The sequence below is a fragment of the Eurosta solidaginis genome, chromosome 2 (assembly GCF_040869045.1).
Source record: "Eurosta solidaginis isolate ZX-2024a chromosome 2, ASM4086904v1, whole genome shotgun sequence".
NCBI lineage: Eukaryota > Metazoa > Arthropoda > Insecta > Diptera > Tephritidae > Eurosta > Eurosta solidaginis.
In genome coordinates this window covers 200,125,400-200,152,379 of record NC_090320.1, presented here as the reverse complement: position 1 = coordinate 200,152,379, position 26,980 = coordinate 200,125,400, and the positions used below count along the sequence as shown (strand labels likewise).

The window sequence follows — 26,980 nt, the reverse complement described above, 5'->3', positions numbered from 1 at the left end:
AAACGGGAAAAAAACTACAAAAGCGGAGCTAATGAATTGAGCAGTTCAACGACGACGATCGGTCCCATTGGCTGATGGTCTGGTGTAGTTTGTCATTCGATTTCATACATTTGTGCAGACATTTCATGTTCATGGCGATTCATTAGCACTGTTGACGCGCCTTTATATTTATGAACGTACAACCAATGACAGCGGGCGCAGAGAACATTTTCGCAAGCAATTGGCCTTTATTCATTGTGACAACAATCGTTTTTGGTTTTATCGTCACCGGGTTTACGGCTATGGTTTTTTATAGTTTTTCTATGCCGTATACGATCAATATGCTGTTTTCATTTTTCATCGCTTTAATTTCTTTACATAATTTATTTTTGTATTTTATATTATTTCTTGAATTTTATTGTTTTAATTTAGACTTATACAATCAAAGTATACCCAGCATACTATACAAAGTTTAGTTTAATTTCAATTTACAGTTAAATGCAGATCCCTTCTACATAACCTAATATCAGAGTGCCTGTTTTAAGCCAAGGCGAATCTAGAGAAGGTGATGACAAAACGAATTCAACCCAAAGTTGACATTGATTTCAATTAACTGACATCTTGTTGCATCAAGGCGTTGTATGGAAAATGTAAAGAAGAAACAATCAGCTGATGGGATAACAACACCTGGTATCGAATTCGACTTGCTATAAGCATTGCTAGGAGTGTAGCGAAACTTTTTGGAAGGATTAGGGTCTGCGGTATACTGTGCTGATCCGGAAATAAACAGATCCTACAAGCTGCCAGATCACTGTAGCGTTTTCTAAACAGAAGTATAAGCCATAACCAAAGCAGTACAAACTAGAGATATACGCCGCCGCCGCCGCCGATTTTGATCGTTTTTCGCACGGCGCCGCCGAATGTCAAAAATATCGGTGCGGCGGCGTCGGCGGCGGCGTCCGGCGCGTTACTATATTTTCTACTCGTTTAATACTATGTTCAAACAGAAAAATAAATTGAGGAAATTTCGATTTGAATTGAGTGCTGTTCATACAACTCGATTTAGCTTACACAATAGTAATTTGATAGCTGGTTGGCTCATCTCTACAGCAAGAACATACCTTTGTTCAGACTGTCAAAATGAACACGCACATTATTAGGCGAATGAAATGGAATGAAAATATAAAACTTTGAAATTTTTGTGTGTTGTAAGAAAATGTGTTCAATGTTTTGGTTTCATTTTGAGTTTGCCATCTTCTTTTGACAATCCCTACTCCAGTGAAATGAAAGACATAAAATCAGCTGATGAGATGAGCCAACCACATAGTTCAGCCATGCGTAACTGACGTTAAAATATACTCAATAAACACACTTTACAATGTTGCATTTGCAGTTTGAAACAATTTATTACGCAATTTTTTTTAAATTGGCAATTTATTATTATAATTTATTATATGACAAATTGCGTAATAAATTGCCCAAATAGTATAAATTGCCAATTTGGAGTGTGTTTGAACCTAGTATAAGACTGTTTAGGCCATTTATTGCTCATGTCGAAAATTGGGCGGATATGGTCGAAAGGGATGCGCATCACTGCCAGTTATAAGAAACTAATTGCGAAATTTAACTCTTTCTAACTGTTCAAAAGTTATTTAAAAAAACAAGCACTTTCGATGTCACTTTAACACAGACTTCGCATCACCCAATTCACCAAGTTATTAAAACAAAACACTATAAGAAAAGTTATATATCTAATAAATTTATATGCTCACTTTGCATATTTTTTTCAAAAAATTAATAATGAACAATGAATTCAAATAAAATGACCCAAGGTGAACATGTTTTCAAATTGTCCTTCAGTTGTTAAAAAAAAAGCGAATTACCTAAAAAAGGTGCCGATTTTTTAAAAAATTTTATATTGCGATTGGCTGAAAGAATGAGCGAAATCAGTGATGCAAAATCCTTTAGTAGGATTCAGTGGTTTAAACACTCCTTTGAATGATTCCCACCTTATACTTACGTTGAAGATTTATGTAACTATGAGAAGGGTTTGAAAAATCACTTAAGCTTACATTCAAAAATCTGTTGTTTATTTGCGAAACTATAAAATAGCGTCTGAAATGTTAATTTTGATTTTCACACTTCATCCTTCAATATCCAAGTCTCCCGTTTTGACATTTCCTAAAGTTGGCGGGTCTATCCAAAACTAGTACCTTGGAGTGAATCACATTGGTTATAGCCTGTCAACCAAGTTTAAATATCACCTACCCGTTACGGCTGCTTTTACAAATGTGAATACGTAGGATCATATAGTTACCAGGTGAGGGTTTGTCCTTAGCAAGAACACTCAAAGTGGGGAAGCAAAAGCTTTCCCAAGACAGTCGAACTAACGACCGTGTATGCTACTACCCCAACGTAGTGGACAGTCGAACTAGTCTGAAAATTTAAGCTACGCGGCCATCCACAATGAGCACTTATATCATAAAGCCGGAAAACAGCAGTTTGATTTAACGAAGACTATTGAAATCAATGTTGTGAACATAAACGTCTACAAACTTTAGTCTACATTTTAAAAATTGTATCCAGAGTCCTTGTAAAATTTTAATTATGTAGATGCGCCGAGGATTATACGATTTTCACCCATGAGTTACGCAATGACATCCACTTAGACTGCTTATGATTTCGAGGGCGGCATCCTTGGCCAAATAGTCACTCCCTAACGGTCAAGGTGTTTCTCTGGTGTTGCTCGGCAGCATATCGCGACAAAAACATCCGTTAGAAAGTCTTCGGAGCTACACCTAGAGCTTCTAAGAAACTGACGTGGACGAAGTTACATATGATTTCGAAGTCGCAGTCCTATAGCTTCTGTGATGGCATATGGTGTGAGGGTCAGGGGGCATGGTAGCGACTGGTGGTCGGGATTGCTACTGTTCGCACATCGGGAATTGAAGCTCTTAATCATCGGGGATTTTAGCTCGAAAAAACTGGATTCGCCCTGTGCCACGAGAGTCATGAGTATTAATAAACCATTAATAGCAACCGTAAGTCGCATTCGGGCATGACCGCCAAACAGCCACAAATGATTTAAAGAAATTGTGTTCGCGTGAGTTATGTATAATGCCAATAACCCCCCAATTACCAATAATTCGTCAACTTATGTAAGTGGAGACTCAGCACAAGACGATATCGACAAATTCATATTAAGCATTACAAAATAAATAAAAGTAACTTGCGACCCAATATAAAATTATAGTCATTGCAAAATTTAAGTAAACAATTCAGGTTAATTAGTACTAAGCATTTTCACCATTGTACATATACGCTTTCTTTTAATTTGGAATAAAGAAAAGAATTCAGTTTGGTTTTGGAGTCTCTCGACTTAAAGTCTTGTTTCGGTTGTTAATTTAATTAAGCCGTTGCCTTTGGCATTTTTAAAAAATCTGCTTGCCGCGAACACGACGAAATTGGCGCAGTCGGTAATCCTTTATATATATAAAAGGATTGTGATACGAACAATTAAAAAGTGGCAGTGCAGTTACATACAGTAGAATAGTGACCACCCACAAAAGAACACAACCAAAAAGTGGCAGTGCAGTGAGTACAACAGCAGTATATTAGCCACCATCCACAAACGTACGGCATCAAGATTAGAGCCAGGAGGCAGATTGAACAAGACGCCAGAAGAGAAATGGCACAGGACCAAACTCAAATTCCACCAGTAAACCTGGTGGAAGAGCTTGCCAGGCGAGAACAGCAAATAGAGCAGCTTAGAAATGCCTAATTGAGTTGCAACAACAACACCAACAACAACAGCAACCTCAAAGACAGACAGCGGACCAACACCGAATTGATAGACTATTTAAAAGCATCAACCAACTTCCTATATTCACTGGCCAAGGCGATGTAACAGTGAATTCATTCTTCTGCAGTACGGAATATTTACTATCAACAATCAACGATGAAGAACTGAAGAAGGAGGAAGTAAGGACAATTTCTTATAAAACTGTTCAAGGCGAAGCAAAAAATGTCATCATTAACATACCTCAACCGGACAACTGGGGGATGAAAAGGACACATTAAAAATGAGGTTCAAACCCGACACGGAGCCGCATGAAATGTACCGGAAAGTAACTAACCTGCGGGTAAATACGGTGAGTAAACTAGCGGTAGAATTACAAAATATAAAATATAAGGCAGATGAATTGATTGTGTATTATAGAGGAGGACAGGGTATCGACCTCACCAATATCGAAAGTTTGTTAGTAAATGCGTCAAAAGAGATGACACAGGGTACCTTGTTAGATAAAATATACGAGTGTACACAATTAGGAGAGATAATAAAAATTATGAACCATAGAAGATTTGAGGATACATACATACGACCAGAATACAGGAAAATAAATAGAAGAGATGAAAGGTCAAGCTACAGGGAATGGACAAGGAAGAATCTGAAAAAATACATGATATTACGACAAAACTTCAGGACAAGTAAGACAGAAGACACAGGCAAGCTAGCTCAGGGCAAAACAGGCCACCCTACCAATATTCAAACCAAAATAAAGACAATATGTCTTACCAAAGAAGGCAGGGACCTTCAAATAATCCCCAAGCCTCGGGAAATTCGGGACAACTTCACAGGTCCCCAAAGGTAGGAAACCCTAGGCCAAACTCCGGCCAAAATCGCTGGAATCAACCTAGGCAAGACCGAGAGGAACCTTTGGAAATAGCCAACCTAGAGAAGGTTTAAAGAAAACAAAAAAAAAAAATAAAAGAGGAATTAAATAATTGTGAATGTTCCTATAATCAAGTAAAAAGAGAAGAAGAACTAAATAATTGTAAATGTTATTATAGTCAAGTTGATCAAAATGCAGAGCAAATTTTTACGAGGGACCATCTCGGACTGTCTTTCCACCATAACGCTTACGTTTCGAAACAAAAAATATAATGCTCTCATTGATACAGGAGCTAGCATAAGTTTAATCGATAGCAATGCGAATGATTTCGAAAAAATTTTACTCAAAAAGCCAATAGCATTTAGCACAATAAATAAAAATGATTTAATCAAGTACGAAGTGCAAACAGAAGCACCTAAGGAATTTAATCTACCAGTATTTGCGAAAATTAAATGGAAAGTATCTTCACTACGAGGAAGAAAATATAAGTTTATAATAGGCATAGACCATAGATGTTAAGTAATGATTCGATAATGCTAATGATTGCTAATTAACCTTCATTTGCGAAATTCTCTAATTCATTAAATAATTACAATTAGTTCAACTAATTCCCATTAGCTAATTGAAACATTTAGTCTAATGGAAAATCTAATTGCAATTAGTTGCCATTAGCAAAAAAAATTAGTTTACCTTTACAATTAGAAATCAAATTGATATTCAATTAGCTCGAATTAGAATCAATTATTTTGATAAAAATAAAATTTTTTCAAAGAATTATTGAAGTGAACGAATAATGGTGTAAATAAATATAAATAATTGATTCTAATTCGAGCTAATTGAATATCTAATGGCATTAGCAGAAGTCAATTAGATTTCTAATTGTAAAGGTCATCCAATTTTTTTTGCTAATGGCAACTAATTGCAATTAGATTTACCATTAGAATAAAAATTTCAATTATCTAATGGGAATTAGTTGAACTATTTCTAATTGTTTAATGAATTAGGGAATATAAACCAATTGCATCAATTGCTAATTCTAATTGGAATTTAACATGTATGGCATAGACCTGCTCAATTTCTTTAATACCACAATAAATTTGATAGATGGATGTATAACACTCAATGAAAAAATAACTTATTTTAAGAGTAATCCATATAATAATCTTGAAATTCATACACTAGAAGCAAATGAATTCGACTGGAGCAGGATAAAACTCGACAATCTAAAGAAGAAAAGGAGGAGGTAAGAAAAATAATAAGATTTAAAGGTCTATTTTTTAAGGAAGGTGATCAGTTGACAAGTACGATGAAGGTTGTACATCAAATCAGGACGACGACAGACGAACAAATTAACAGCAAACTTTACAGGTACCCCCACAACATGAAGCAGAGGTGAGAAAACAAATTAAAGAAATGGAAGAACAAGGAATTATTAGGAAAAGCCGATCACGATACTCTAGCCCATTAATCGTTGTACCTAAAAAGATAGATAATTCTGGAGAGCGAAAGTATAGACTCGTTATAGACTACAGAAAATTGAAGGAAGTGACCATAGACGATAAATATCTACTTCCAAGCATAGAATCAATTTTAGATAAGCTAGGAAAAGCTCTATATTTTACAACTTTGGACTTAGCCAGAGGTTACCATCAAATTTTAATCAGGGAGCGAGATAGGGAAAAGACGGCATTCGCCACACCACATGGCCTATATGAATTTATAAGAATGCCATTCGGACTAAAAAACGCACCAGCGACATTCCAAAGATTAATGAATGAAACGCTACGTGATTTTATTAATAAAACATGTGTGGTGTATCTTGACGACATTTTAATCTTTAGTACATCCCTTCAAGAGCATGTTAAAACAATTACGGAAATATTCAAAGTTTTAGAAAAAGCTAACCTAAAGGTTCAAATCGACAAATGTAATTTTATGAAAAAGGAGGCAGAATTCTTAGGGCATATCTTAACGGAGGAAGGACTGAAACCAAATCCCGACAAAATTAAAGTGATTGAGGCATTGAAATTGCCCAGAACAGAAAAACAAATAAAAAGTTTTTTAGGCATTACAGGTTATTACCGAAAATGCATAAAGGATTACGCGAAGATAGCCCAACCTATAACAAAATACCTAAAAAATATTAATTAGTCCCATCCTGTTTTGAGATACCCCAACTTCGACAAACCCTTCACATTGCCAACTGACGCTTCGAATTATGCACTTGGTGCCGTGCTATCGCAAGGACACCCGTGGTGTTTTATTTCTAGGACGCTGAATAACTAAGAAAGAAATTACTCTGCGACGGACAAAGAGTTTTTGGCTATTCTATGGAGCGTCAACTACTTAAGACCATATTTGTACGGAAAAAAGTTTACGATTTTTGCAGACCACCAATCCATTAAATTCCTTCATAGTAAATATAGAGGTAAAGACATGTCACCAAGACATCAAAGATGGCTGTTAAAGTTAGGAGAATACGATTTCAATATTGAATGTTTAAAAGGAAAGAAAAACCAAGTGGCAGATTTTCTGAGTAGATTAGAAACTTGCTATTTTAGACCAAAATTATTTACAAGCAAGTATAGATGAAGCAAATAATATAGAATATATTGAAACAATTGCAACAGTACATTCAGCAGAAGAAAACCTGCAGAACCATTTCTTTATTAAAGAAGAAATAGTAAATAAATATAAAACGCAGATAATTTTAACTAACAACAAAATTGAAAAGTTTAAATCACTACACGGTAAAGTAATCATTTTTATAGCAGAAAGTGATTTTGACAGACTAGGGGAAATATTTCGAAATTATATTACAAAAGGGATTATAGGTATATATTCAGAAATTTCCAATCATAACTACAATATTGTACAAGAAAAACTTATTTCTATGTTTTCAAACGACACAAATATAAAATTTTATAAGTATACAATGAGGGCGCAAGACATTGAAACAGAAGTAGAAGCTGTAAAACAAATTTCATTGTATCACGTAAGGGAAAGTCTTCACTCAGGGATTCAGCAAACGTACAACCAAATTAAAAATAAAATTTATTATCCTAAACTGTTGGAACTAATTCAAATAGTTATAAACCAATGTGACATATTCCAGGAAGTTAAATACGACAGAAACCCAATTAAGCCCAAGTTCGGGATATCAGAAACTCCCACAGAGAAAAGCGACATTATACATATAGACACTTACGTTATAAAAGGTCATAATTTTCTAACAGTTATAGATAAATTTTCTAAATTTGGAGCAGCGTATCCTCTAAATGATAGAAACCATGTCACGATTATCGAACAACTTGAAGACCACTTTGCCAAATTTGGAAAGCCAAAGAAAATAGTGGCGGACAATGAATTTAAGGCTTTTAGGGTCAAGGAATTTTTAGATAATGAAAATATAGAAATCCATTAGACAAAGCCCAACAGTCATACAGGAAATTCTGATATTGAAAGATTTCACAACACTATAGCAGAAAAATTTAGAATTTTATACAAACTAAATAGGGACCTAACAATAAAACAGCTAATGCATAAAGCAATCAAAAACTACAATGATAGATATCACTCCACGATAAAATGTACACCCAATGAGGCACAAAGGAACAAAGTAGATCAGGATTTTGTAAGAAAAAATTTATCGACTACTAAAAAGAAAATAATTAATAAATTAAACAGAAAAAGAGAAGGTTATGTTAAAAGAAGGAAAGAAGGCTTTATAAAAAACTACAAGGCAGTTAGACACAAGGAGCAACCTAGATTTAAGAAAAATAAATTAGATAATGTTCACCCATGCAACATTAAACAACCTCGTAAATTTGCAGATATTGTTGATCCTGACGCTATTGACGACGGTATGGATACGCCAGACTAATACACTCATACAGGTGACAGAAATACTGGATCGGACAGGGTTCGTAGACATTCAGGCAACAGAGGAACAAATAGTTAAAGACGTTGAGATAGTAATACATATAATAAATTTAAATAAAATAGAAGACATATTAAATTCAATGACTGACAATGTAGTTATGATGAAATCCAATTTTAAAGACTTACTTCAAATAGAATTATTAGACGTTAGGAATAAACTATTAACATTAACACCCAGAAGAAATAAAGCGAGGTGTGGTTTAATTAATGCCGTAGGTAGTTTATCTAAATGGATATTTGGTACCATGGATGAGGAAGATAGACGAAATATAGAAAATCATCTTCTTCAGTCAGACGATAAAATCATTAAGCAAATACAGGTAAACGACTATTTTGAAAAAACATTTGCACAATTACACGAACACGATAGGAACAAAATAGAGGACCAATTTAATTATATAAGTAAACGGATCGATGAAGAATATGAGATAAATCTGTATTTAGAGCAATTAACTAAAATTCAATTGCTAAAAAGCAGGATTAGAACAAATTCAGGATAACGTAGTCGCTTCAAAGTATAATATATTGCACCCTAGTATTTTGACAAGTGAAGATATAATAAAGTATGATATTGACTTCACAAAATTAAAGGATATGCAGTTAGGTACAGCCTATTTTAATAACACATATTTAATATTTGCAATTAAAATCCCCAAGCCATTTATAAGCGTTAAAATTAGATATATTATCCCAATACCCAACAAAGATTTTAACGAGATAGACTCTAACATAGAAAAAGTGTTCGAATATGATAATAAATTAATAAAGTCTGAAGAAAATAAACAGCCCAAGTATATGAAACCGCGTTCCAATTGCATAATAAAATCCTCCTGCCAACTTATAAAAAATAGGGAATTAGAAATAATAGAACTAAATATGGATACAATAATTGGAAAAAAATGCAAAAAATCTGTTAATAAATCAAACATGTACTAATGATGAAATTCTTGTAAACGAAAATAATTTAATAAGATACAACAACTGTTCAATAAGAATGATTATTATTTCTCAAACTCTATTGAAAAAATACAAGAAAAAATTTCCAGTGTAAAATATGAAAAAAATCAAAACTTTTCAAAAAAGATGCAATTTTTTGATTCTGATTGCTGTAATAATTCTTATATGCGTTGTTGTATTTAAACATAAAAATATTAAAATTAAATTAAACAGCAGAAACCAGGAGAATTCTAATCTAAAAGGGGGAGTAGTTATGTATAATGCCAATAACCCCCCAATTACCAATAATTCGTCAACTTATGTAAGTGCAGACTCAGCACAAGACGATATTGACAAATTCATATTAAGCATTACAAAATAAATAAAAGTAACTTCCGGCCCAATATAAAATTATAGTCATTGCAAAATTTAAGTAAACAATTCAGGTTAATTAGCAGTAAGCATTTTCACCATTGTACATTTACGCTTTCTTTTAATTTGGAATAAAGAAAAGAATTCAGTTTTGTTTTGGAGTCTCTCGACTTAAAGTCTATTTTCGGTTGTTAATTTATTTAAGCCGTTGCCTTTGGCATTTTTTAAAAAATCCGCTTGCCGCGAACACGACGAAATTCGTGTGACCATTTTATGTATCTCTATTTCTGTTCAGCAGACGCAGCAGTACCAACTCCAAAGACCGGGGTTAGATTCGAAGTCTGTCTGGAGTAGGTGAACGAGGGATAATCCTTCCGCAAAAAGCTACTCCTGAAAATTTTTGAACTGTGTGCGAGATCTTGAGGCAAAGCCCCCGGATCTTTCCGAAATGGCCAACACGTTGATTTCCTTAGATACATACAAACAAAAGCTTTCTTAAATATTATTTTTTTAAATACAAAAAATCAAGCTCTTTAAACTAAGAACACCGGCGTATGCCGGCGCGCCGCCCACGCCGCCGCCGCCGGTATATAATAGAGTCTACGCCGCCGCCGCCGATAAAGTGATCGGCGTAAACCTCTATTACAAGCACTGGCAGAGAATAGCTTAACCTGCAGCCGTGTTAACTTTATATTGACAGCCAAGCAGCAATTAAGGCATTAATCTCGCATAGCACAGCATCTAAATGCGTGTTAGAGTGTAAGCAGTCTCTGGAGAGCATCGGGACAGGGAAAAGTATACATCTATATTGGGTCCCAGGGCATATGGGAATAGATGGGAATGAAAAACCGGATGAACTAGCTAAAAATGGTGCATCCGTTGAAGCTTGCTCCGCAGACGTCCCAATTGCACTGGGCGAGATTAAGCGAAGACGAGAGGTGCACATGATCGACCAAGCAGGAAAGGCGTGGGTCCAAGCACGGGGATGTAAAGTGTCGAAGATTATGTGTAGGTCTCACAACCTTAGACTAACAAAGTTGGTTCAATCATTAAAAAGAGGGGACATTGCCTTCTGGCGTCACGTGCCGTTAAATTAGGGTTGGTCAGTGGTAGCAGATGAAGGAAGTGCTGGTTGGAGGAGGAAACAATCGAGCGCGTTTTGCACTCGTGCCCTGCGCTTGCCAGGCTAATAATCCAGCTATTAGGAGTAATATAGCTCTCAGATTTATGAGCAGCAAGTGGCATAGGTCTTAGAAAGCTTCAAGTATTTGCCGAGAGGACGGAGGTTTTTTATAACATAGGTCCTGGTTTTTGATAGGGTTTTTGAGTTTGGTCGTTAAATAAACGTCTAGTAACACTAGGGTCTCATTAAGTCTATGTGAGGCCCTCATGGACCGGACAGTTCAATCTAACCTATCCTAAGCCTGAAAGTTTGCTGGAACTCTGACAACTTTCAATGTTTTCCATAAGAAACAATACTCATAGCTTCCAATTTTTAACTTATAGTAACGCTTCTCCCTTCCCCTCTGCCGTCAGTCTTCTTAGCCACAAAACTCTTTACTATGACAATTAAACAATAGGTTAATGAACGTTGAAACGACATAAATTTGTTTCGTACGTCCGTTTAAACTGTATGACTGTTAAGGTATCACGTTTATCTTGAAGTGGACATGCACAGTTTGTTAAGTGTTTTACAGGTGTCATAAATGACAGTAATCCATCACAAATCAAATACAGCAGCGAGTAGAAAAATAGCTTTGGCGAATTTTATCAAATTTTGCCACTTTAATTATTAATTTTTATACTCAGCGTGCTTTGCACACAGAGTATATTAACTTTGATTGGATAACGGTTGGTTGTACAGGTATAAAGGAATCGAGATAGATATAGACTTCTATGTATCAAAATCATCAGTATCGAAAAAAATTTGATTGAGCCATGTCCGTCCGTCCGTCCGTTAACACGATAACTTGAGTAAATATTGAGATATCTTCACCAAATTGGGTACACGAGCTTATCTGGACCCAGAATAGATTGGTATTGAAAATGAGCGTAATCGGATGATAACCACGCCCACTTTTTATATATATATAATTTTGGAAAACTCAAAAAACCTGACTATTTAGTAAATAATACACCCAGAATGTTGAAATATGACATGTGGATTGATATTGAGACTCTTGATAAAAATTTGAAAACAAATTTTAAATGGGCGTGGCACCGCCCACTTGTGATAAAATCAATTTTACAAATATTATTAATCATAAATCAAAAATCCTTAAACCTATCGTAACAAAATTCGGCAGAGGTTGCCTTTACTATAAGGAATGCTTTGAAGAAAATCTAACGAAATCGGTTAAGGACCACGCCCACTTTTATATAAAAGATTTTTAAAAGAGTCGTGGACGAATAAAATAAGCCATATCTTTGCAAAAAAGAGCTTTATATTAATGGTATTTCATTTCCGAAGTGGATTTATAACTATAAATAGGAAAAACTTCAAATTTTCAAAAATGGGCGTGCCACCGCCCCTTTTATGACTAAGCAATTTTCTTTGTTTCGGAAGCCATAACTCGAAGAAAAATTAACATATCGCAATGAAATTGTGTACACAAATTTCCCCTATAGCAGGAAATATTTCTAGTAAATATGGACGGGATCGGTTAAAGACTACGCCTACTTTATATAAAAAAGTTTAAGAGAATAATAAGTTATAACTTAGCAAAAAATAGTTTTGAATCAATGATATCTCACTTATCAAGTTTTATTGCAAGAGGAAATGGGGAGAAATTTTTTTTTAAACGGGCGGTACCACGTGTTATGTAGAAAAGTAATTTATCTGAGATGAAATGTACAATTGAAGATCACGCTGAGTATATAATGTTCGGTTACACCCGAACTTAGCCTTCCTTACTTGTTTATTTTCAGTTTTATAAGCAATATGAATTTGGCAACTGAAACTAAGCAAATCAATCTCAAAATCGAGAAAATTTTACGAATATTTCCAACTTTTTATTTGGAGTTCTCTAAATTTCAGTAGATCAGTAGACTGACTAAATCGGAAAAAAAATTTGGTTACCATTTTTTATCCATGAGCCTATCAGTTCTATGGGTGAAATGTACTTTTGCAATGACCTTAAGTAAAGTTATCGCAATAAAATCTTGCATAGGTGCTGCGTCTTCTGGCCACAATTATGGATCCCAATAAAAAACGGCCAAATCGGAATTTAACCACGCCCCCTTTCTTATAAATATAATTTTCGATGTTTCAACATCAAGTCCATATATTCTCTTCAAATTTGGTTTCCTGTATAGAGCTGATTTGATCTGCATAAAATTGAAAAATGGGCGGGGCGATGCTAACTCTAGCGATATGTTGACGGTGAAACATATAACGTGAGATATCCGTAAATTATATAGCTAGAATGACAAAATTTATGAGCAACTATCTCTGGAGTGCTACTTAAAATACGCATTTTAAAAATTAAAAGTGGGCGTAGCAACGCCTTCTTAGGCAGCTGAAACCTTTTAACAAATAATTGCGCCGACTTTCTCTTTTAATTTTTTTTATGAAATTATAGAGCTCTAAGTTAGTACACAGCTGTGTGTCTAATTAAACCAAAACATAAAAATTTGTGTATTACATAATGCCTGTATGTTTCTGTATGCATTATTTCCACTTTAGTTAGAAATCATTTTCAGGGACTAGAAAATACACCTTTTTCCACTTTTTTTATTTTTCTTCAAGGTGTAGGAATACATACTTATGGTATTACGTTACGACGTAGGGTACACTAAGTCGTATGTGAACACAGCCTAAGTACTGGCTACAACTTAAGTTTTGTTTATGAAATAGCGAGTAAGATTCGTTTGAAAAAACTAGAGAATAAGAAAAAAAATGTACACGCCATTTTGTGAAAAATAAAGAAGTCATTCGATTTTGGACAACGAAGTGATCGCAAGTGAATTTTATTCCTCGCGAAAACACATACTACTGCAAAGGTTTTTTATTTTTGTATTTAATTTTTTAATAATTTTTTTTTTCAGTTTTACTTTGTTTTAAATATTTTCCCAAATTCTTTGGTTTGATTTAATTTTAAATTTTTTCTGCTTCTTTTGATTTTTTATTTTCGCAATAACTATTTATCTATATTCTTTTATTTAATTATGTTGTTTCATTTTTTTTTGTATTTTATATATTTTTTACAGTTATATTTTATTATATTAATTTTTTTAATCCTTTGTATATTTCATTTGGCCTTTTTATTTCATCTTTTTATTTTTATTTATTATTTGGTTTTTTATTTTATTTTTTTATCTTTTTGTAGCTTTTTGATCGACGCGATCGATCAAATACTTTCATTTGTTCCTGAGGAAGTTTTCAGATTGAAACAGAAATATCGACCAATGAATTAAATATATAATTCCATAAAAATACATGGTGTTTTATTCATGCGGCCTTAAGCTCAAAAGACTACAAAATTATACAAATATATAAAGCTTTTTTATTTTATTTAATATTGTAACGCAAATTAGCATCGCTAAGTTATACCATCACTAAGGTGATGCTAAGGCCACGATAAGCAGTATTTACGTCAATAATCAAATCATGTATACACATATATAAGGCAGCCGAAAGATGTCACACACAGATGCATTTACTTATACGCATATGTATGCGCGAGAGACTTTAAACTACAAACATTCACATCAATAATTCAATCATTATGTATCTACATAAACGAATAAATAATTGCGTCTACACATATGTACGTATACAAGCAGCGGAGCGGCAATGCACAAACACATGCATATATCTTATCTGAGTTGTCACAAGAGAGAGCAATAATTTGTTCACGTAGTTGTGGCTGGCGATTTCGTAGCCGAAACTAACTAGTAAGTTCTGAAAATCGAAGAGCCTAGAAGTATGCAGCGTAAACTATAAAAGCGGGGCAGGCGAGTAAGAAGTAATTCAGTTTGATTTGAGATTTCGATTAAGCGCTATCTAGCGAGCTATAGCAGAATTATTTTGAATAGTAGAGTTTCATTTGAGCTATCAATCAGTTTGGTTATTAAGCTTGCTATTCGTTGCAAAGTATAAGTGTTATTGTGAAGTACTGTAATAAAGGCCATTTTTCAATTTTCAATATTGGAGTTATTTATTCAACAGTTTAGCGATACGAACTTAGCAGAGGGTTGCAAATAAAAGGATTTGCAAGTAAATTCGTTACAATTGGTGTCAGAAGAAGAATTGTTGAATAAATTCCAGCAGACAACAAGGACATGGCAAAGTTCAGTGAATTGAAGATCCAGCAACTGAAAAAGGAGTTGGAGAACCGTGGATTAAATACAACTGGCAATAAGATCGAACTTCAAGCACGGCTACGAGAGGTAATGGAATCGCAAGGAATTGATGTGGACGAGTTTGTCTTTTATCCTGATGGGGACGAGACAGCAACAAAAATTGAAGAGAAAAATGAAACATCCCAGACAGTTACGAGCACAGACTTGAACATGATATTGGCTGCAATAACTGCTCAAACATCGACAGTGGCATCTCAGCTGGAATCACAGGAGGCACGTATAACATCCAAGATGGAGGCACAGGAGGCACGCATTTCAGAAATGTCGTCACAAATGTCATCTCAATTGGAATAGCAGGAGACCCGTATAACAGCGAAGATTGAAGCCCAAGAGACACGTATAACATCAAAGATTGAAGCACAAGAAACACGGATATCCGAAATGTCGGCGCAAATTTCAGCACAGATATCATCGCAGATCTCTGCTCAACTGGAAGAGCAAGAAGAACGTATTTCCTCGAAGTTGGAGGCGCAATATACAACAATTTTACAGTTTGAAGAAAAAATCGAGGCCGAGGTGGATGCTTTGAGAGGACGTATCGAGCAGTTGCAACTAAATCGCCCAGCAGTTTCAACGAGTAATACAAAGGTAAAAACACCATCCTTTGACGGTTCTGTTCCTTTCCAGGTCTTTAAGCTACAATTTGAGAAGACCGCAACAGTGAACAATTGGAATGCTGAAGATAAAGTTGCTGCATTGTTCGTAGCTTTAAAAGGACCAGCTGCGGAAATCTTACAGACCATCCCAGAGTACAAGCGGAACCACTACGAAACATTGATGAGCGCTTTAGAGAGACGTTACGGAAGCGAGCATAGGAAACAGATATTCCAAATTGAGTTGCAAAACCGCTACCAAAAAGCAAATGAGACATTGCAGGAGTTTGCTTCAGATATTGAAAGATTGGCTCATCTTGCAAATGCAGACGCACCCTTGGAATACACTGAAAGGGTAAAAATCCAGAGCTTCATAAATTGCATACGAGATGTGGAAACGAAGCGAGCTACATACGCAAACCCAAAACTGACATTTGCTGAAACGGTATCACATGCATTGACTCAGGAAACGGCCTCACTATTGAGTAAACCAGCATACAAAGCTCATCGTGTGGAAGTGGAAAGACCAGATTGGGTAGACACAATTTTGGAAGCACTGAAGGGATCACAACAGAAAAATGCCGGAGTGATTAAATGTTTCAAGTGCGGCAACCCAGGTCATATTGCACGACATTGCAGCACCGGTTCCAATAGCTCCAACAATGTGGGTGGCCGTAAACGCAGAGCTGAAGGAGATGAGCAAATCTCCAAGTCCACTCAATCGTTAAACTAAAGCGAGTCAGCGGCAAGGGGCGACAGCTGGCTCCCTCAATTGAATGCCCCATAATCTCTATCTCACAAATTGGAAGAAGGTCAAACAATCTTACTGTCGGAGGACATGTGGATGGAAAGGAACGTTTACTGACTGTAGATACGGGTGCATCTCATTCCATCATTCGAGCGGATTTAGTCAACAAGAAAATAAGACCATTGCATGGAGCAAGATTGCGTACAGCCACTGGAGAAGACAGCACGGTTCTAGGAGAAGTATCAATTGGGAACGTCACGGTAGTACACAATTTTATAGTGGCAGAGATTGTTGATGAAATCATAATTGGAGTGGACTTCTTAATCGACCAGGGCATCAAGATTGACATGCAAAGCAAGACGATGCGATATAAGAACATGGATGTACCACTTAATTTCGGCTAGGAGAGAGGCTACAGCAGTAAACGAGTGCTGGTGGAAGAGAGTCAGCGAATACCACCAAAATCCGAAGCAGTCATCTGGGCAAAGGTTGATGGAGATCGTGGGACAAACAAATTGTGGGTTGTCGAAGCAGCAAACAAATCAGCACTGAAAATACTTGTAGGGAAAACCCTGGCTATGACAAAACAAGATGGACGTATTCCGTTAAGAGTACTCAATGAGTTCAAGTCACCACTCAAACTGACTAGAGGAGCTATTTTGGGAAGATGCCAAGAGGCTGAAGTAGTTATTAACTGTGAACAGCTCCAGGAACACGTTTCAACTAGTAATACTGATCTTTCAAATGACATCACGGCATGGACACAGGGGCTAGAGGAAGCATATCAGAGTAAGGCAAAACAACTGCTCCTAAAGTACGCGAACATATTTGACCAGGATGGTTCCAAACCAGGCCGCACCAATGTTGTGAAACATCAAATTGACACTGGAGATGCGAGGCCGATCCGTCAAGCTCCACGTAGTGTTCCACTGGCGAAGCGGGAAGCTGTGAGTCAAATCATACAAGAAATGAGTGACAGCGGCGTCATCGAACCATCAGCTAGTCCATGGAGCTCACCGGTAGTACTTGTAAAGAAGAAGGATGGAAAAATGAGGTTTTGCGTGGACTACCGAAAGTTGAATGACGTTACGAAAAAGGATAGCTACCCGTTGCCAAGAATTGACGACACTCTGGACTCGCTATCTGGTACGAAATGGTTTTCCACACTGGACTTGAAAAGCGGTTACTGGCAAGTTGAGGTGAAGGAGGAAGATAAAGAGAAAACAGCCTTCAGTGTCGGTGATGGTCTTTGGCAATTTACAGTGATGCCTTTTGGACTTTGTAATGCACCAGCTACTTTTGAGAGACTCATGGACCAGGTACTGAAAAGACTACATTGGAAAACATGCTTGGTGTACCTGGACGACATCATCGTATTGGGCAAGAATTTCGATGAACATCTTAAGAACTTGGAGGAAGTTTTCCAAAGAATAGCTGGCGCTGGTCTGAAGTTAAGTCCCAAAAAGTGTGCGCTGTTTAAAAAGGAAGTAAATTATTTGGGTCACAAGGTAACGACAGAGGGCATCTGCACTGCGAACGAAAAGATAGAGGCTGTAAAGGATTGGCCAAGACCACAGAACCTACATGAATTAAGAAGTTTCCTTGGGCTGTGCACATATTACCGCCGATTTGTACCAAATTTTGCCAGCGTAGCCCATAGTCTCCACGAGCTAACAAGGAAAAATAAAGCTTTTGAATGGAAGAAGGACCAAGAAGTAGCTTTCCAAACATTGAAAGAGCGTTTGTGCACTGCTCCAATGTTGGCATATCCGATTCCAGGAGCAACATTTATTCTAGATACAGATGCGAGCGGATATGCTATAGGAGGCGTTTTATCACAACTGGTCGATGGACAGGAGAAGGTAGTTGCATATTACAGCCGTTCGATTGGAAAACCAGAGAGGAACTACTGCGTTACGCGGAGAGAGCTGTTGGCATTGGTAGAGTGCATTAAACATTTTCACAAATACCTCTACGGCCAGCGATTCCGTGTCAGGACAGATCACGCAGCTTTAAAATGGCTTCTGCAGTTCCGTAATCCGGAAGGACAATTGGCACGGTGGATCGGGCGACTCCAAAGCTGTGACTTTTCCATTGAGCATCGGAAAGGTAGTACCCATGGAAATTCTGATGCAATGTCACGAAGACCATGTAGTTTGGAATGCAACCACTGTTCAAAAACCGAGACTAAAGAAGACATTATAGATGTCCGGCTAATGACTATAACATGTACAGATGAATGGGACAAGGAACAGCTAAGAAAGTGCCAGCTAGAAGATGCAGATCTGTCACGTGTTATGCAAGGGCTCGAACGAAATGAAAGACCAAACAGAGAAGAGATGTCAGCAGAGAGTCCCATTGCGAAGTCATATTGGGCACAGTGGAACAGTTTAGAATTGATATCCGGTTGCCTTCATCGAGTATGGGAGAGTGAGGATGGTAAATACAAGAATAAACTGATAGTTGTTCCCAGAAAGAGGATTCCTGGCGTGCTCAGCGAGCTGCATAATGGTCCAAGCGGAGGTCATCTTGGAATCACGAAGACGCTCGAGAAGATTAAACAGAGATTATATTGGGTTGGTTGCCGTCAGTCGGTCACTGAGTGGATTGCGAACTGCGAGGTTTGCAGCAGAGCGAAAGGGCCCAGAACACGAAGTCATGGCCAGTTGAAGCAATATAACTCAGGTGCGCCATTTGAAAGGATCGCTATGGATGTCGCCGGTCCATTTCCTACTAGCAACCGCGGAAACAAATACGTACTGGTAGTTATGGATTATTTCAGCAAATGGCGAGAGGTATACCCAATTCCAAATCAAGAAGCGGAAACGGTAGCAGAAGTGTTTATAAACAATTGGGTTGCAAGGTATGGTGTACCAATGGAGTTACATTCTGACCAAGGCAGGAATTTCGAATCAGCTGTGTTCCAGGAAATGTGTAAGTCATTGGGCATTCGAAAAACTCGGACAACTGCATTGCATCCTCAATCCGATGGTATGGTTGAACGATTCAATAGAACATTGGAGGAGGACTTAAGGAAAGTAGTAGACAAGTACCATAAAGAATGGGATACCCGCATACCATTATTCTTGATGGCTTACCGATCAGCAGTGCATGAGACAACGGGCCAAACCCCTGCAAAAGTAATTTTTGGCAATGACCTTAGACTGCCAGCTGATTTGAAGTTTGGGATAGATGCCAATGCGGAGGAAATCCACTAGTGATTTGGAAGAAGAACTAAGAGAAATACATGATCTGATAAGGCAACGAACAAAGATTATGAGTGACAAGATGAAAGCCAGATATGATAAAGCAATTAATTCAGAAGGTTTTCAGGAAGGAGATTTGGTGCTGTTATACAACCCGCAACGTAAAAAAGGTTTGTCCCCGAAATTGCAGTGTAATTGGGAAGGCCCATACAAAGTTGTAAAACTGATCAACGATGTAGTGTACCGCATACAAACCATCGGTAAACCACGAACCAAAATGAAAGTGGTCCATTTGGAAAGGCTGGCAACGTTTAGATCGAGAGATTTGTCTGACCGGGACGATCAGACTTAGGTGGAGGGCAGTGTCACGACTGACTACAAATGTTCCTGTATCCGACCACTAAGTACCTAGATTCCGACCACCCAATTCCTTCCTTGTAAAATCAGCAATATGGCTCAGAATGGGAGAATAAATAAAAAAAACACAATATTTTTGAATATTACTTCAATATTTATTAAAAATTTTATATAAAATTAGCAAAAATAAATTAATACATATGTATATACACAACTACTTATATGCGTTTAATGGAGGGTTAGAGTACTCTTCTGTCGGAGTTGGCTTACTTCCGGAACATCATAAGTCCCACGGCTTGTTACGAGAGCCGGACCTGCAATTTGGCAAATTATATCTGAAATATCATAGACTAGGATATCGTCTTTCACCGGCCATTTCCAGTAATTTCCACTCATTGTCATTGTCTTTACTTTCAAATTGTTATCTATATTTTCGATTACAATACCGGGGAAATATTCTCCCTCATACTGCACAACAACAAACGCACCTTCTGGGTACTCAATTTTTTCTTGTGCTTCTGAAATATCTACTATGATGCCTTTTTTTGCCTTAGCTTGCTGGCTCTTTTCATTTTTTGCCTTAGTTTGCTGGCTCTTTTCTTTCCTTTTTTGAGCTCTGTCTAACTTTTCCTTCTCTTTAGTTACTTTCTCTGCCTCAACTCGTCGTTGATACTCCATGAATTGGTCGCTAGTTGCTACAGTGGGATACATTTTTGGTTTTTTTAATTTCCCCTTGTTATTTATGGCGGTCTTTCTTTTCTTTTCTATATTTCCCGGCCAATAAAGGGCGCTTTTAAAAGGTGTAGGATACCCGGTGGCATTGTCTTCTGATATCTTGACTGGAGTTTTCTGCTCTTGTTGTTGCCTATATTGAAGGTTTAAATCTGTATTGAAAGCTGAATCTCTTGCTTGGGCTTGTTTTGATGTAGATGGCTGAGACGTTAAATTCACTAAACTTAAAGAACCATCTGGTTCGATTGTTGCCTCAATTGCGTCATCATTAGCTAACCAAAAATCTTCAGTAATGATTATATCAGAAGCAGTTTGATCTAGGTTGCTAGGGAGATTATTTTGAAAGGAAGATTCATTCATAGATAATTTTTTTTCAGATTGTATGTTTTTCCAGAATTTGTAGAGTTCAAGAAATCTCTCTTCAAGATCAATTTCAGAGTCAAAATTTTTAAATTTATTCACAACTTCCGTAGGCAAACGCGCTTCAACTTGATTTAGTAAATCCCATGGTTGACTCTCATCTGTGTTGTGTTTGACGAGTTGATTAGGAGTAGATACTGCTAGGTTGTTATTTTTGTCATTGGGGATTTCTTTTACTAGCTTCGAGAAATCTATAGCATCCTCATTAAACGGATAGAGCCCACACGTTTGGAATGCTTTTGAAATAATTTCAGGCGAAAGTGTTGCATTTACAGACTTATGCAAAATATTCGCAAAATCTGATCGCTGCATTTTGTTCCCATTGTTTATCATACGCCATTCTCGGACATCATTACGCCAACAATTTTTTAAAGGATAAAATACCCCTACATCCAAAGGCTGTAGACGATGGGTAGCATTGGGATAAAATGCTATCAAAATTATTTTATTTTCTTTACAGTATTCACTCAGATTAATGTTAATGTGGGATGAATGACCATCCAGAAAAAGAACGACTGGCATTTTGATTCCTTTTTCTTTTAACCATGGGTGAAAGACATTTGTGATGTATTCAAAAAATGCCTCAGTGGTCATCCACCCAGAATCAGAGTGACCCATTCCCCACCCTTTAGGCATGCTGGCTGTGATATGCGACGGAACATAGCGTTTATACGGAAACATTACCAATGGAGGAGGTATTGCCCCATCAGCAGCTACTGTAAGTAAAACCGTCAAACACTCTTTCTCGTCGTTAGCAGTACGATTGTATACTTTTTTCGAGCCTTTTCTGACCAATACTTGCTTTTCTTGAGGCGACAGATAAAAGCCACTCTCATCACAATTGAAGATACGTTTGGGATCTTGGAGAAGTTCCAATAAATCATTTTCCACAAAATACTGCCGTATTTTTGAAAACCAACTCCTAATATTATTCTCCGAAACCATGGCTCTGCATATTGTGAGAGATTGTGGAACTCTTTTCGAAACTTCCGGGTGGCGAGCTAGAAACCCATTATACCATTTTTTACCCGGTTTGTCATCTTTGAAAGGATTTTTACGGTTTAAACTCTTAATTAACTTAGTGACAGAGTCCAGCAACTGGGTCTTCGTTATCGGAAAACCAACTTCACCCAATTCTAGAATCCATTGCACCAGATACATCTCTTCAGAGCTTGTCAATACCGTTGGACCCCCGATATTGCCTGGATTTTTATACTTTGATTTTAATGTGTCTAATATCGTTGTTTTTGGAACCTTGTACGTTTTCGCAGCCTGGTTTATGCTAATTTTTTTTTCTCTTATTTCTTTTAACGCTTTTTCCATATTCTCCTGCGAATACTTCAACTTTTTCTTTTTATCCATGACGAATAACCTGGAAAAATATATGCGATTTCAAACAAGCACACAAAAACCAAAAGCACCGGAGTTGGACGGAAACAGGGACAGCGAAAGAAATCGTATTCAGATTCCGACCAAACCCAAATTCACCTAATAAGTCCTCGAATCCGAGTTTTATTCAAATTGTTTAGCACGTTTCTACTTCCACGGACTTATAAGAATCTAACAATATAGTAATTATGCAATTATATCTAATAAACTTAAAGTAAAAGACATTAAAACCCGATTGGTTTTTTGAAATGAATTGGAAATAAAGCGAAAAAATAGAGCAAACTTTAACGTAAATTACAAAAAATCCATTAAAGTATTAATAGGTCGGATACCGGTGTATTATATAAAAATATCTTAAAGAATAAGTAAATGAGCACTAAACACTCACAAAACAACATAAAAAAATAAAAAATTAGTTTAAGTTACAAACTTGCAAATTTCTATTACCGACCAAATGGTCGGTATTAGGAATGTTAATATTTTTTAGAGCCCCTCTTTCCGTTTCCGTCCACAATTAATTGACCGATTAATATATTAAGATAATCAAATTTCTCTTGCATATTAAAATTTAAAGACGTTAAAACACTAATAAATCATATAAAAAAAATAAATGTCAAACTTACCACTGAATAGTTTAAAAAAATCTCACTTCTTATTTTGTCCGGTTTATGTTTTTTTCGCATCAAATTTGATGCGAACTGTACTGCTGCGTAGCTTTTATTAAACTGACAGAGTATCCGTTAACATTTGAAACTCAAGTTTTGACAATTGACGCACGATGTTTTCTCGAATTGAATGGCGTCGGTTTTACGGCTTTTTAGCTATTTTTTACATGTTTAAACCAATAAAAACTAAAATGGTCGGATAAGGAGGCCGGTCGGTAAACGGTGCCTTTACGTTATGCCGCTATGCCTGAATTTAGTTTCCGCTGTGCAAAATGACGTTGAGCAACATCATCAGCTCAGTCAGACTTGGGAAGGACCTCTCCGCCGTTCGAAACTAAACGAGGTTTCAGGCAGGGTGACCCCCTATCGTGCGATTTCTTTAATTTGATGCTGGAGAAAATTATACTAGCTGCAGAACTTAACCGCTCTGGAATAATATTTTATAAAAGTGTGCAATTACTGGCGTATGCTGATGACATTGATATCATCGGCCTCAACGTTAGTTCTGCTTACTCCAAATTGGAAAAAGAAGCGCCAAAGATGGGTTTGAAGCATCACTCTTGCCAACAAATGCTACTTTGGACTAGGCAGACAATTGAAAAGTAAAGTCCTCTCTCGGCAAACGAAAATCATACTCTACAAGCACTTATCTCACCCGTCCTGCTATATGGTGCAGAAGCATGGACCATGACAACAGCAGATCAAGCGGCTCTGGGAGTGTTCGAGAAAAAAGTTCTTCGAAAGATGTATGGACCTCTACGCGTTGGCGATGACGAGTACCGAAGAAGATTTAACGATGAACTGTACGAGTTATACGCAGGCATCAACGTAGTCCAGCGAATTAAAACGCAGCGGCTGCGCTAGCTAGGCCATGTTATGCGAATGAAAGATGACGCTTTGGCCAAGAAAGTGTTTCTATCGGAACACGCCTATGGAAGCAGAGGTAGAGGGCGGCCCCCACTCCGTTGGAAGGACCAGGTGGAAAATGATTTAAACTCCCTTGTCGTGACCAATTGGCGCCGGTTGGTAGAGAGAAGGAGCTAACGGCGCGCCTTGTTGGACGGCCATAACCGTTTAAACGGTTAAGCGACAATTAAGTAAGTAAGTAAGTATGCTAAATAAAACATATAAACTAAAAAGATTACAAAAAATAGAAAAAACTTGATAAGTTCAAATGATCTAAAAAAGTAGTTTCAAAAAAAGAGTAAAAATTAAAGAAAAAAAAATTAATAAGCAGAACCCAGAAAAAAGGTGAAAAAATAAGACAAAAAATGCTAATTAAACACAAAATTAAAAAATATAATTAAAAATTTAATAAAAAATATGAATATGAAAATGAAAAACCTGAAATTAAAAATTTAAAAAGTAAAATGAAATATAAAAAATGCAAGCAAATAAAAAATTAAAAATAAAAGACGAATAATATTGTAACGAATTTACTTGCAAATCCTTTTATTTGCAACCCTCTGCTAAGTTCGTATCGCTAAACTGTTGAATAAATAACTCCAATATTGAATAATTGAAAAATGGCCTTTATTACAGTACTTCACAATAACACTTATACTTTGCAACGAATAGCAAGCTTAATAACCAAACTGATTGATAGCTCAAATGAAACTCTACTATTCAAAATAATTCTGCTATAGCTCGCTAGATAGCGCTTAATCGAAATCTCAAATCAAACTGAATTACTTCTTACTCGCCTGCCCCGCTTTTATAGTTTACGCTGCATACTTCTAGGCTCTTCGATTTCCAGAACTTACTAGTTAGTTTCGGCTACGAAATCGCCAGCAACAACAGACTCAGATAAGATACATGCATGTGTTTGTGCATTGCCGCTCCGCTGCTCGTATACGTACATATGTGTAGACGCAATTATTTATTCGTTTATGTAGATACATAATGATTGAATTATTGATGTGAATGTTTGTAGTTTACAGTCTCTCGCGCATACATAGACGTATAAGTAAATGCATCTGTTTGTGACATCTTTCGGCTGCCTTATATATGTGTATACATGATTTGATTATTGACGTAAATACTGCTTATCGTGGCCTTAGCATCGCCTTAGTGATGGTATAACTTAGCGATGCTAATTTCCGCTAAGTTATACCATCACTAAGGCGATGCTAAGGCCACGATAAGCAGTATTTACGTCAATAATCAAATCATGTATACACATATATAAGGCAGCCGAAAGATGTCACAAACAGATGCATTTACTTATACGCCTATGTATGCGCGAGAGACTGTAAACTACAAACATTCACATCAATAATTCAATCATTATGTATCTACATAAACGAATAAATAATTGCGTCTACACATATGTACGTATACGAGCAGCGGAGCGGCAATGCACAAACACATGCATATATCTTATCTGAGTCTGTTGTTGCTGGCGATTTCGTAGCCGAAACTAACTAGTAAGTTCTGGAAATCGAAGAGCCTAGAAGTATGCAGCGTAAACTATAAAAGCGGGGCAGGCGAGTAAGAAGTAATTCCGTTTGATTTGAGATTTCGATTAAGCGCTATCTAGCGAGCTATAGCAGAATTATTTTGAATAGTAGAGTTTCATTTGAGCTATCAATCAGTTTGGTTATTAAGCTTGCTATTCGTTGCAAAGTATAAGTGTTATTGTGAAGTACTGTAATAAAGGCCATTTTTCAATTATTCAATATTGGAGTTATTTATTCAACAGTTTAGCGATACGAACTTAGCAGAGGGTTGCAAATAAAAGGATTTGCAAGTAAATTCGTTACAATATTATTCGTCTTTTATTTTTAATTTTTTATTTGCTTGCATTTTTTATATTTCATTTTACTTTTTAAATTTTTAATTTCAGTTTTTTCATTTTCATATTCATATTTTTTATTAAATTTTTAATTATATTTTTTAATTTTGTGTTTAATTAGCATTTTTTGTCTTATTTTTTCACCTTTTTTCGGGGTTCTGCTTATTAATTTTTTTTTCTTTAATTTTTACTCTTTTTTTGAAACTACTTTTTTAGATCATTTGAACTTATCAAGTTTTTTCTATTTTTTGTAATCTTTTTAGTTTATATGTTTTATTTAGCATACTTACTTACTTACTTAATTGTCGCTTAACCGTTTAAACGGTTATGGCCGTCCAACAAGGCGCGCCGTTAGCTCCTTCTCTCTACCAACCGGCGCCAATTGGTCACGCCAAGGGAGTTTAAATCATTTTCCACCTGGTCCTTCCAACGGAGTGGGGGCCGCCCTCTACCTCTGCTTCCATAGGCGTGTTCCGATAGAAACACTTTCTTGGCCAAAGCGTCATCTTTCATTCGCATAACATGGCCTAGCTAGCGCAGTCCCTGCGTTTTAATTCGCTGGACTACGTTGATGTCTGCGTATAACTCGTACAGTTCATCGTTAAATCTTCTTCGGTACTCGTCATCGCCAACGCGTAGAGGTCCATACATCTTTCGAAGAACTTTTTTCTCGAACACTCCCAGAGCCGCTTGATCTGCTGTTGTCATGGTCCATGCTTCTGCACCATATAGCAGGACGGGTGAGATAAGTGCTTGTAGAGTATGATTTTCGTTTGCCGAGAGAGGACTTTACTTTTCAATTGTCTGCCT

At 36.6% G+C, this 26,980-nt stretch overlaps 2 protein-coding genes across 8 annotated transcripts in view; both read right to left on the bottom strand.

Moving 5' to 3' along the window:
• Positions 1-26,980, bottom strand: part of sky (GTPase-activating protein skywalker) — a 424,014-nt gene that overhangs the window by 359,597 nt on the left and 37,437 nt on the right. The window lies entirely within an intron of this gene.
• LOC137242547 (uncharacterized) lies at positions 20,394-23,506 on the bottom strand. The gene is made up of 2 exons (XM_067769820.1): positions 23,335-23,506; positions 20,394-22,694 (listed from the first exon to the last, which is right to left on the bottom strand). The coding sequence occupies exon 2, from the start codon at positions 22,682-22,684 to the stop codon at positions 20,399-20,401; it is 2,286 nt and encodes a 761-aa protein (XP_067625921.1). The 5' UTR covers positions 22,685-22,694; positions 23,335-23,506; the 3' UTR covers positions 20,394-20,398.

What these genes read in the sequence shown, in the direction of transcription:
- LOC137242547 (XM_067769820.1), bottom strand. Translation starts at nt 22,684, where the DNA reads ATGGATAAAAAGAAAAAGTTGAAGTATTCGCAGGAGAATATGGAAAAA.